The 13363-nt window shown below is 46.5% G+C and overlaps 1 protein-coding gene across 1 annotated transcript; it reads right to left on the bottom strand.

Annotated features, from left to right (window-relative positions):
- Positions 1 to 345: 345 nt before the first annotated feature.
- Positions 346 to 12757, bottom strand: LOC119186920 (tetraspanin-33). The gene is made up of 2 exons (XM_037435271.2): positions 12511 to 12757; positions 346 to 506 (listed from the first exon to the last, which is right to left on the bottom strand). The coding sequence occupies exons 1-2, from the start codon at positions 12755 to 12757 to the stop codon at positions 346 to 348; spliced, it is 408 nt and encodes a 135-aa protein (XP_037291168.2).
- Between the last annotated feature and the right edge of the window lie 606 nt (positions 12758 to 13363).

Genomic DNA, 13363 nt, shown 5'->3' with positions numbered 1-13363 from the left:
GCTAACCGCTGAAGGTGGCGTGGCCAATACGCATTTTTTCAGAATATTCCTTCAATGATCAATGCATATCTTACCAATATTATTCTAGAAAAAACATAGGATCGCGTATAGCTGCCTCATTATGTGCGAAGGCGACAATTTGCTCCTTTTTTGTTCCAAATCGATGCAATGAACCACCAGCTTTCGCAAAGAGCTTCATTACATCCGTACATTGCCGTACCTCCTCCGACAGATTTCCGCAAGTAACCTTGTTTTTCAATGCCTCCATGATTTGAGACATTGTAAGCTCTCTGCACCAACACTTGTTTTCCAAAGTAACAACTGCGAATGAAGTTGTAAGCTCACTTACATGTTGTCGTTCCAGTCACGAAAGTTTCGTGACGTCATGCCGCAGCACTTGAGGTAACGCTGTATTGCATCTACGAGGTCGTGATTGTCCTGAGAATCGTGGTAGCGGACCACGAGCTTCTCAGACATTGTCGTCTTTATCACACTCTTTATGCTTCCTACGAAGTTGGACGTATCACGCACATTAGCAATAAATTTGTACTAAAGTCCATTATCTGCTGTGGTCGGCTTGCGTACATCATGTTAAAACAGCGCGAACAATGAAACCCTGAAAAAATGACGTGTCGCCCTGTTTTTTTCTTCGGCTTTCAATTCATCCCTATGCATTTTTGAAATTGCTATAAAAAAACCAGAGTTGTCTCAAACTTTTTAGGATTGAAAACATAGGTTTAATCGTGAAGTGCTAAATTAAAAAAAAGCACGACGAAAGAGCAGATAATAATGAGGGACCAGGGACGTCGGCAATATTCTCAAGGTATGCGATCACATTGTGTTTGTTAAGATGACGATACTCTTCGCTGAAATTCGTGACTAATAGGCATGCCTGCTTCCTCCTGGGCTGAAGAATACCTCGGGCAACGCATATTTGTTGCGCAAAAAGTAGAGACAGATTTCCTTCTGCAATTACAGCATCGGGGACGTCTTGGTCACATTCACAGTTGATGAAGAGGCTGCTGCAGGGAGGCATAGTAACAGATTCGGAAGATACACGTAAAGCAGCCTTCGATAAGTGGGCGTTTTTTGGTTCAGGATGAAACGGGTCCTCGAACGACACCTGCAAGTCTCGTAGGTCAATAATTGCGCCGTGTTCGCGAAGAAAGTCTAGTCCCACAATGAGTGGACGGGAGCGCACAGGTATCACGAGGGAAGACCCTGTGAACGTCGAAGCACGGACTCGAACACGGGCTGTGCACATTCCAGTGGGCGTGACGAGGTGGCCCCCTGCCGTGCGCAACAGAGGTCCTTGCCAAGGGGTAGTTACCTTCCTTAGTTGGGAGGCCAGGGCGCTGCTCATAACCGAATAATCGGCGCCGGTGTTGACGAGGGAACTGACGACGTGATTATCTACGTGTACTGTGATGTCGGCGCAAACAGTCTTATGACTTTTGGGAATGACTGGAAAGTCAGAACGGTCTTCGTCGGGTCTTTGCGTCGAGGGAGGCTCTTTGACAGTTCGTTGGGACGCGGTTTCACCCCCAGGAGCCGCGGTTTCTAGTTTCCCCTGTGGGGACACGGTGACCAGCCTCTGAAAAGAGCATAAGATGATGAGGGAACGCTAGGTGACGTGGGGCGGCGAGGTGATGGTGATTGTGCTTGGCAGCGTTGACCAAGGCGAGAAGCTTGGTGTCCCGTAAGGTACGCTTCGATGTCGCGGTGACGCTCACCGTAACGCGGGAACCGAGCATGAGGGTGAAAGCCAAGGAGACCAAGTTGGCGGTACTGGCAATGGCGGTAGACGTGACCCGCTTCGCCACAGTGGTAGCAGAGTGGACAGTTATCTGACGTACGCCACACGCTGGCCTTTGCGGCGTTCTGTCGCGATCCAGACGGATGATAAGTTGGTGTACTCGGAAACCTTGAGGCGGGTGGCGGAGTGCCCTGGGATCAATGGCTAGCCTGATCCATTGTCCGCATGGTGGGATCAGGAGCATGTGGTGCAAGAGATCGCAGAGCCGCCACATAGGTCAGCACAGGGGCCTCAGGCCTTGTTGGCGCGAGTGGGGTGACCACCTGTCGGATCTATTTTCGGATTAAGTCTGTGAGAGCACTTACGGGTGGTTGGGGTCCCTCTGCTTGAAGTTGGCGCAGCTAGTCCCGCACGACGCTCCTTATGAACTCTGCGAGAGCATGGTTCTCACTGTCAGCCCCGATTGAGCATGCAGCAGGGGTCACGTCGTGGTGTTCATACTGTGACGACCAATGCTGGAGAGTACACTCCATTGTGGTTGCCTCATTTATGAGCTCAGCCACAGTCGTCGGTGGATTGCGCACGAGTACGGCAAAGAGCTGCTCTTTTACCCTACGCTATAAATGCCGCACCTTCTTTTCCTCGTACATTGCAGGGTCGGCACGCTTGAAGAGTCGAAGCATGTCCTCGACGAACATCAAAATTCTCTCGTTAGGTCGTTGGTTCCGAGACGAGATGGCCTGCTCTGCTTTTTCTTTCCTTTCAGTGCTGCGGTACGCATCATGAAATTGTTGGCTGAACTTTTGCCACGTCGCAAAAAAACCCGCGTGATTCTCATGCCACGTTTTGGCAGAGTCTTCTAACGCGAAGTAAACTCTCCGCAGCTTGCGAGCTTCATCCCATTCATTGATGTTGGCAACTAGATCGAAGTGGTCAAGCCTGTCATCAACATCATCATAAATGTTCCCATGAAATGAGCGTGGTGTTTGCGGCGCATGAAAAACATGCAGGAGAAAAGAATAGGCGCCATTGGTTTGACTCGCCTAGCTAGTAGTCGAAGTTGCCATCTCGTCCTGAGAGACAGAACCGTATTCGGGAGATAGTCCTCGCAGGCGGCGACTGCTTCTTGCCGTGGGTGCTTTAGCTGTCTCCAAGTAGCTCGGTGTGTCGGCTGAAGATCTGCAGTCGAGGCGTATTTACCCCGCACCTCCACCAGTGCCAGGAACAAAATAACAGACAGCGACGAATCGACGTCCTGCTCGCGCCCAGACCAGGAAGCAAAAGTCATTTTCTTTCTCTACTTCCAAGCGATTTCATGCTACATTTATGGCTCATACCCATTACCCGTGACTATATATATATATATATATATATATATATATATATATATATATATATATATATATATATTGTAAGGCAACGTTTTTGCTGCAAGCCACTTCCTTTACTTGCCGAGCCTCTGCCCCACAACACAGGTCAGACTGATGATGATGAGCATGTACATATGACAAGATGACGCGCATGAATAATGCTCACACTTATTTCCCCCCCCCCCACGCTTCAGCGGCCAGCCCGGACGCGTCTTAGACGGAAACGGAACGTCGAACGAATGGCTTCAGACGCGATACGTGGACAATCTCCGAACCACGACAGCGACGATCCGAAGAAAGGTCGCTGGGAGTGACACGGTAGTTCACTGGTGACGTTTGTTCGTTGATTTTATAAGGTCCAATGAAGCGTGACTGAAATTTATCCCACTCTCCTGGAGTACGAATGGGCGTCCAAAGCAACACTTCATCCACCGGACTGAAGGAGACGTCGCGATGAGAGCTGTCGTAGCGTTGCTTGCGATCTTGCTGATTGGCTTCTGTATTAAGGCAGGCCTGTTGCCGGCATTCCTCGAGCCTTGTGATGAACTGGTCTGATACGGTTGCCGAGGAGTCAGTTGGAACATTTAGAGAAGAGACGTCGATGGTGAATGTCGGTGTACGGCGGTAAACGAGGTAGAAAGGTGAATAGCCAGTAGTTCTTAGAACAGCGGTGTTATGGGCAAACGTCTCAAAAGTCAAAATAGTATCCCAGTTGTCGTGGTTTGGCGCGATGTACATCGATAGCATGTCTATTAGTGTCCCATGAAATCTCTCTGTCAGCCCATTAGTTTGGGGGTTGTAGGCTGACGTCGTCTTATGTACTGTACCACAGGTTGTGAGCAGGGTTTCAATTATGGTGGACAAGAACGTGCCGCGATCACTCAGGAGGACGTGAGGTGCACCGTAACGCAATACAATGGCGTTGAGAAAGGTCTGCGAAGTCTGAAGCAGAACTTGTGTGTAGTGCAGCAGTCTCTGCGTACCGTGTGAAGTGATCGAGAGCAGTCACAATCCAACGATTACCTGCTGGCGTGATGGGCAGAGGTCCTAGTAGGCCTATGCCAACGATGGCGAAAGGTGTCTCGGGACACGGGATGGGTTGCAGAAGGCCAGCAGGAGACGAAGTTGGTCGCTTCCGCCGTTGACACATGTGGCAAGATGCAACGTACTTGGCCTTAAAAGTAGAGATGCCAGGCCAGAAGAAACGTTCCCTGATGTGGCTTTGTGTTTTGTAAAATCCCAAGTGGCCTGCACGTGGTCGTCATGAAAGGCTTCGAGGGCTTGGTGACGCAGAAAACGTGGAAGTACTGGAACCCAGCGGTGTCCATCAGTAATGTAAACGTAACGATGGAGCACATTGTTATCGAGCTTAAATTGCCGTAGTTGTCGGCGCAATCTAGCATTAGCAGTAGGTGATATACCATTTAGGCGTTGATTAATGCTATTGCAATATGGATCATCACGCTGGCGTGTGGTGAACTCGGTGTAGCGATTTGAAGTTGGCGTGTCGATAACCGCAAGTTGTGATAATGTGGGGGGTGACGCAGTATTTTGCCCACCAGACGAGCAATCACCTGACGTACTCGATGGTGACAGTGGAAGGGGACAGCGAGAGAGAGCATCTGCATAATGGTGTCTTTTGCCAGACCTATAGATAAGACTTATAAAATCGTACAGACTTATAAAATCGTACTCTTGTAGGCGGGCTCCACACTGAATGACCGAGGTGACCAGACAAGTTTTTCAGTGACGATAGCCAGCACAAGGCATGATGGTCGGAATTAACTGTGAAGTGGCGTCCGTAAAGATATGGTCGAAATTTTTGTATGACCCAGACAACAGCAAGGCATTCCTGCTCACATATGGAGTAGTTTTGTTCAGCAGCCGTAAGAGCACGACTAGCATACGCAATAATTCTTTCCCGCGAAGTGGCATCCCGCTGTAGAAGAACCACTCCAATGGCTTGGCCACTCGCATTGGTGTAGAGACATGTAGGTGCGTTCCCGTCGAAATGACACAGAACAGGGTGGGATGTTCAAGCATGCTTGAGGGCTTGAAAGGCACGCTCGCAGTCGTTGTTCCAAGCGAAAGTTGAGCTGGATGTCAGCAGCTTATACAGTGGCGACGCGATGGCAGCAAAATGGCTAATGAAGCGGCGGAAGTAGGACGCCAGGCCCAGGAAACATCGTAGGTGTTTCTGATTTTCTGGCCGAGGGAAGCGTATCACGGCAGCAAGCTTGTCAGGATCTGGACGAACGCCATCTTTGCTGACAAGGTGGCTCAAGACCTTGATGTTCTTGTTGGTGAAGTGGCATTTCTTTGTGTTTAGCTGAAGTCCAGAATTAGAAATACACGTCAAAACTTTGTCTAAACGATCAAGATGCTGACGAAAAGAAGAGGAGAAAATGACGATGTCACCTAGATAACAGAGACGTGTTTTCCATTTTGGGCCCCGTAGAACTGTGTCAATCATGCATTCGAACGTGGCAGGAGCATTACAAAAACCGAATGGCATCACGTTGAATTCATACAGCCCCTCTGGTGTTGCAAATACAGTTTTTTCTTTGTCCGCTTCGTGCATAGGTATTTGCGAATAACCAGACCGTAGATCGAGGCTGGAGAAAAATTCAACGCCTTGCAGATAGTCAAGTGTGTCGTCGACTCGTCGGATTGGGTACACATCTCTGCGCGTGATCTTATTAAGTGCTCGATTATCGACGCAGAATCGCATCAAACCACCCTTCTTTCAGACTAGCACTACAGGTGATGACCACGGGCTGGACGAAGACCGGATAACATCTCGTTTGAGCATATCAGCAACTTTTTTCTCGATCATTTTCCACTCTGCGGATGACACTCGATATGGGCGGCGGCGTACAATTGTATCGCCTTCCGTTTCAATTCGATGTACGGCGACGGAAGTGCGACCCAAAAGCTTAGAATTGACATCAAATGAAGCAGTGTGTTTTGGAGGATACCCAAAAGTTCTTGCTTTTGCGCTGACGTGAAATCGGGATTTATTGTGGCTGTTAAAGCAGCCGTTGTAGCATCGTCATCATTACTCGTAGAGAAAGACGGCGCGTCTGCGTGAAGGGGCACCAAATAAAGTGGTTCGGTACCTGTGAAGCAAACCACACTGGTGCTCTGGGGCAGTACAACAGACAAAGAAGTAGGGTTAACTGCCGTAACTAATGCTCTGTCATCATGAAAGCGCACCAGGCTAGGAGCGATGGTAAGTCCACCAGAGAAATAGCGTCCACACGGTGCCAGAAACACATCACCAGTACTGATCTTATTTGATGTCAGGGTCAGAATATGCTCATTACCTGGAGGAATAAAACAGTCATGAGCAGTGACGAAGCGCTGGCTATGAGCATCTTTATCGGCCGAAAGCGCAGTATCTGACATGCGAATGACCCTCTGACCGCAATATATCATGGCTGAAGCTGAGTAGAGAAAGCCCCACCCTAAAATGAGCGCATTAGTACACGATGACAGAACGAGGAACTGTATACGGTGAAGGATAACCTCAATAAAAACTCGTGCTGTGCAAACACCAGGAGGCTGAACGAAAACCGCATTAGCACAGCGAAGGGGAGGGCCATCATACGGTGTCTTCACTTTGCGCAAACGGGAAAACAAGTCCACAATAATAACTGACAGCGATGCACCTGTGTCCACTAAGGCTTCAATCCTTATACCCTCAACACACACAGAAAGTACATTTGAGGGGTGTTCCGGAGGAGTTCGATGCAGTCCGCCAAATGCAGCTTTCCCTCCGGAAGCTACACTGTTTAGTTTTTCGGGCGATAATCAGACGCCGTCGTAGCCGGACGAAGTGGGGACGAGGAACGGCGCATTGATGACGGGGAACGAGGGTGCGAGGAGCAGAAGGTACTGGCTTCATCAAAGTGCTGTGGAGATGGTGAGCGGCGTTGGTACAGTTGGCATGGGTGGCGATGTTGTGGAGCAGGAGCAAACTCATCTCTCTCGTAGTCACCACAGCTGCGCCTTTCGTCTTGTTGACGTCGACGACAGAACCGTGAGATGTGGCCACGTATTTCGCAATAATAGCAAATCGGTCGAGATGAACGCCAGGCATGAAAAGAAGAAGGCGGTGCCCTTGGGAAGAGGACATTTACGGAGGGCTTCGTAGTTGACACATACTGCGGTGATTGCTGAGAAGGTGACGCTGCAACCACCTGAGCGTATGTCGGCTGTGGAGTGGTATGCGAGCTCGGGACTTGCTCACACGTCATGGATGCCAGTTCCTCCCTCACGTTGTTGCGGAGGCTGTCTGGAGAAGTTGTTATGCGGAGCTCACGAGACGACGAGGTGGCCTGCAGTTGCAGCTCCTCGCGAATCATGAACCGTATCAACGCACAGAGCTCATTGTCATGCGTTGGCTTCAGATCTCCTGTGTCAGGTTGTAAACGTATAAGTTGAAGGTCGTCGAGTCGCTGACACGTACTGATGATATCTGCGACCATGGTGGGGTTCTTTGCCGCCAAAACGTTATATGCGACGGCGCCTATGCCCTTGAGCAGGTGGCGAACGCGGTCATGTTCCGCCATCGAGCTGTCGACGTGACGGCATCGGGCGAGGACATCTTCAACGTATGAAGTATAGGACTCGCCGGAGTGCTGGACACGTTCAGCAAGCTTCCGTTTAACGATGTCTGCACGTACAGAAGAGTAGGAAAATATCTGACGGAGCTGCAGCTCAAAGGTAGGCCAGTCTGGGAAATCCAGCTGATGGTTGAGAAACCATGTCTTAGCGACCCCCGTCAGATAGAACGGCGCGCGGGACAGCTTCACAGAATTATGCCAATAGTTGGGCGCACTCACACGGTCGCACTCATCCAACCAGTCTGCAACGTCTTTACAGCGAAGGCCAGCGAACATCGGGGGATCTTTTTGAGGGGTGTTGACAGTCCATGAAGGCATGCCCAGGGGTGTAGGTGGGGTGGATGGAGCCGAGTTCTTGTTGTGCTCGTCTTGTGACATGACCGTGGGCTGACTGCGCAAACGGCGACCCGACCGGAGCTCCAGGGATGGTTGGTAGTCGAAGATAACGAAAAAGCGCTGCAGGGAGAGGACTAGGGGACCGAAAAGACGCCTGTAAAAGTTCTCCAGTGGAATGGCCGTGCCGTATCTTCCGCTTACATAGATTTTATTTATCTCATACAGCAAACAAATCCTAATGTAATTTTACTTCAAGAGTTTTGGCTTTCACTGAAACAAACATTTACTCTAAAATATTATCGAACTTTTAGATTAGATAGGCCAGGTAGAAGAGGTGGATTATTGGCCCTAATATCTTCAAAAATTTGTCATCATGTTACTGTAACTTTGGAACATATTTGTCGTGATTGTGAATTGTTACGAATAGATTGTTTGTTACCTGACTCCAACAGGATTGCGGTGATTATTGCGTACTTTCCGAATCGAGTAAGACGCACAGATCAACTAGATTGGGTTATCAAGAATTCTTCGTCAAATTGAAATATATTGGCTGGGGATTTGAACTCGCATCACACTTCTTGGGGGTTCAAAACAGATGGCTGTGGCAAAAGACTGTGGAATCGGTTGCAGGATAATAATTTTCGTTGTCGTAACTTTGGATAAGTTACCTCTCTACGTGGAATAAACTCATCAACATTAGACCTAACATTTTCGTGTGGCCAGTTTATGATTTCATCGTGGGAAACGTTTGATAATGGGGCGAGTAGTGATCATGTAGTGATTACCTATGAAATATTGCTACCACAACTTACCTCTGCTATCCGGCAACAACGGTTCACCAACTATAAAATTTATAAAACTGTTTCAAACTCCGCACTCTCGTCATTGAGAGGACGCGTCAGACAGGAACGAGCTGCTTCAGTAGTAGCGTGTCTAAATGACTCTGTCCACAAGGCATAGTTTTCTGTTAAGTACGGCAGCACTCCGTCAAATTCAGCTTGGTGGAATGAAAATTGTACGCTTGCGTATAGGCGACGTAAGGCTGCTTGGAAACGTTTACGCCACAAATATACTCCGAAAAATTGGGTTGACTATAAATTCCACGCAGCGCTGTTTAAACGTACAGTTGATATAGCTAAAGATAAACAAAATTCTGACTTACATTCGCGTTTATCAAAACCTGATGAAATATCTGCCCTGTACAGGTTTCTACGGAACAAAAAATCGACGCAGGTACCAGCATATTCGCATTCAATAGTGCTGACTCCTAAAGAGACAACAGATTTGTTAGAGGGGATCGCGAAAGGACTTGAAGCGCGTTTCGCTTCGTCATGCTTGAGACCTGTCACATTCAAAAGCGCGACCTCGGACTTTCGGGAAGTCACTATGGCGGAACTGGCAGATGTCATACTAACTGTAAAGCAAGCGGCTCCTGGTCCAGATCAGATTACAAACTCTGTGATTAAATTGATATTTGATTCCCATCCCGATGAGCTTTTGAATATTGTTAACTGCTCCTTACAGCACACATGGATCCCAAGCGCAAGAAAAATTGCTAAAGTTGTGTTGCTGCAAAAAAATCCAAGCCTCGGATATGTTCTGGATAACATTAGGTCAATTTCGCTTACTTCAAACCTAGTTAAAATAATTGAAAAAAATTTTTCATAGAAGACTCAGTGAATTCATCGCTCTTCAGGACATCCTTTCACCAAGGCAAGTAGGATTTAGACAGAGGTGCTCTATATGGTCGGCTCATGTTGATTTTGAAAGCCGAATTCGCTTTGCAAAAGTATCTGGTGAGCTTTCTGTATTAGTCACGTTAGATATCGCAAAAGCCTACGATAGTGTGGAATACAGTACATTAATTTCAAGATTAGTGGACTGTGAGGTTCCCAAGTACATTATATCTTGGATTCAGGAGTTTTTCTTTCACAGACACTTCTTTTGTTGCCACGAGGGAATTACTTTTGCCTCATATAAGCAAACAAGAGGTGTTCCGCAAGGATTAGTCCTGTCACCTCTTGTATTTAATATATTATCATCCATTCCCGTTCATAAAAATGTTCCTCTTTACTTCTACGCCGATGATATTGCTTTTTTCTCGTCATCCCAAGATATCAATAGTTTGTATAAAATCTTACAGTCATATTTGAGTGAGCTTGAGGTATGGCTTGGCGGGCTGTCTTTTTCACTTAATGTTAGCAAATGTGCTCCGCTTGTATGCCACTATCCGTTCCCGTATTTCTTTCACTGCATTATCAAAGTGATCCAATTCCACAAGTAACAGCACTAAAATATCTCGGAATTGTTTACGTGGGCAATTTAAATTGGCAGCAACGAATTGAATCAAACACCCATAAAGCAGAAAGCGCCCTACGATTGCTACGCCAGTTTTGCAATAAGAATTCAGGGATGCGCAGGGATACGTTACCTATGATCTACAAACTTTACGTACGCACAATTCTGGAGTTTCGTTGTGTTCTGCTTTCCGGAAGTGCTGAGTACAAATTAGGACCTTTTATATTGCTAGAAAGGCAAGCTCTGTGGCTGTGTCTTGGGCTACCTAGGTGTGTCGCGAATAGCGTGTTTTATATGGAAGCTAGAATATTTCCACTTGATGCTAGATTTCGACATCTTACTGTGCAAACATTTTTAAAACTTTAAGATGCGCCCTTTTTCTGTTCACAGACAGTTTTCATCAAACATCCAGTTTCTTCTTTCAGCGCCCGTGGTTTCATTATCAAAGACCCCAAGTCATTTTTGTCGAGTCTTTTTTATCAAATCTTCACGTTTTCCTCCAGCGTTTAACTCCCCAAACCCTATGCTCGGTTCCAGTTGACTTAGTTTTCGATGATAGTTTTCCGAAAAATGCCAAGTTACTTCCAAAGCATGTTCTGGAGGGCCTCCTTCAAGACCATCTCAGTCATTTTCCTAAATACGTAGTAATTTCGACGGATGCAACACAACATCTTCAAAAGGCTGGAGTAGGTATTTTTTCTCATCAGCTTAATTGGTCTTTTGCGCTCCAATTGCCTGACTTCACTACAAATTCTCTCGCAGAATTCTTGGCTTTTGCATTGGCTCTTCGAAAATAAATTATCAGCAATCAAAAGGTATTATTATTTCGGATTCTTTATCTGTATGTACACATCTAACGTCCGCAAAGCAGTCTCCTCTTCTCAAGATATTTTGGTCTCTCGTACCGCATAGCCTATTAGAAGTTCGGTTTATTTGGGTCCCCGGGCATGCTGGAATTATACTAAATGAAATTGCTGATTCGCTCGCTTCGGCATCTCTAAACTTCCCGGTGGGGCTAGTAGCCCCTTAGTTTCCTTTTATTCCTGCCGAACGATTCAAACGCCTGGTAATCTTAAAAATCAACGAAACGTATCTCCTACAATCTGAAGAATTTCGGCACTTGCAATTCACATGGAACACCGCAAAATGCCTTTCCCATCAATGTGAGGTGACCCTCACAAGCTTTCGCTGTAGAGTTCCTTGGTTAAATTTTTATCTCAACAAATCAGGATTTTCATTAACTAACCTATGTGCAGTTTGCGATGAACAAAAAACAATCGATCACTTTCTTCTCACATGCCGCCGCTTCGCCTCACTACGACGAATAAATCTTGAAAGACCGATTGGTATGCTCGGATTGCCAGTCAATACATCCACCCTATTATCGTTTGGAGCCAGTCAGTTGGGTGTGGGCCGCAGTGTTATTCTGTCAGCGCTACATGAATTCATTCACGCAACCGGAACGTTACGCTGCTATTGGTAGTGCCAGATATATCCAATTATTTGTCCCCTTCCTCATTTTTTTAGTTTGTTTTATAAATTCTGGTTTATCGCATTCTTCTGCACTTTTCACGTTTTTTAAAGGAACATTATTATTGTTCCTATCTAACTTCTCTTCTTTTTTTAGCAAACGTTGTAAAAAAATTATCTATTACGAGACACAGTGTGGCCAATCCGCCATGTGGGTATGAGCCAAGATATCCTAGGCGACAAGACAAGACAAGACCGAAAAGCACTCTCCACCACTTGTAAGGCAACGTTTTTGTTGTTGTTGTTGTTGTTCTGTTATTGTTAGTGGCGCATACCCACTGTGAGGGATTGGCCAAGAATGGAGTGGTTTTAAAATTTACTGTTCAGATTTGATGTGATGAAGGTTTGCTGCAAGCCACTTCTTTTACTTGCTGAGCCTCTGCCCCACAACACAGGTCAGACACAGATATATATATATATATATATATATATATATATATATATATATATATATATATATATATATATATCATGATTGCAAAATGGTTCTGACGGTTTTTTTCGTTATAGAACAGTATTTCATTATGCTCCATTTTGAGCGTGAGTGTCTTGGTGCTTATTTATAGTGAGTTCGAAAAGTCGCCTTTCTTACCCGGCACGAAGTAAACCAGAACGCCGAGGACAAAGTTGACGACAATAAGGATGGTAAGTGCAAAGGAGTACACTCTGAGCAGGAAGGTGTTCTCCCGCAGTGCCCCGACGCAGCCGCACGAGCTGATGGTGAAAAGCGCAAGCCCGAATAGGAAAAGGAGCACCTCCATATGTGTTAGCAGCATTCCCGAGATATCCAGGCGTTCCAGTACGTGCTCCTCTTCCCTGTCCCACGAATCCATGAACATCCTCAATGCAGCCGAGATGAGGGATATGCCCACAAACCACAGGAGAAGGTTGAAAAGCAGCAGCGGCTATCGCACCTGTAAGTGCGTTAGCGAGAGCAACTTTGCACTGCCTAGCCTGCTCCCTCTAACAAGTTCGTTCTTGAAATTCTTCCAAAATTATCTGAAATTGCAGGAGGCAAATGGTGGCTTTTTTCCTTAAAGAAGATCTTTTGGGGCGCACTGGCCGACATGTGAAGTTGGGCGATGTCGTAAGCCATCCTTCCACTGCCACTATAGTCTACAGCAGTAGACTTCAGGCAATGGAAAGATGCAATAGCTACTGCCAACAGTTTGGTGCATTAATTTAAAACTTAACTGATCGTCTTTTAGATTACAGAGCAAGTGTAGGCTAGCAATTTAAACCGACCAACGAAATTTAACCTTTTTTAATCACAAAGCAAGTGTCCGCTAGCAATTTAAACCGAACAACATAATATAGCCTATTTCAGCGATTCTTACATGACACGCATGTCAGGATTATCATGTTTGCACCAGTCGTGCATTTTGTTATTCACTGAAGTCACATAACACTCAATTTGGTTTGTGTGGAGCTATCAAAATGACTGC

This window comes from Rhipicephalus microplus, chromosome 5 (genome assembly GCF_043290135.1).
Source record: "Rhipicephalus microplus isolate Deutch F79 chromosome 5, USDA_Rmic, whole genome shotgun sequence".
NCBI classification, from domain to species: Eukaryota; Metazoa; Arthropoda; class Arachnida; order Ixodida; family Ixodidae; genus Rhipicephalus; species Rhipicephalus microplus.
Note: the sequence above shows the minus strand (reverse complement) of the source record. Positions and strands in the feature narration are given on the sequence as shown.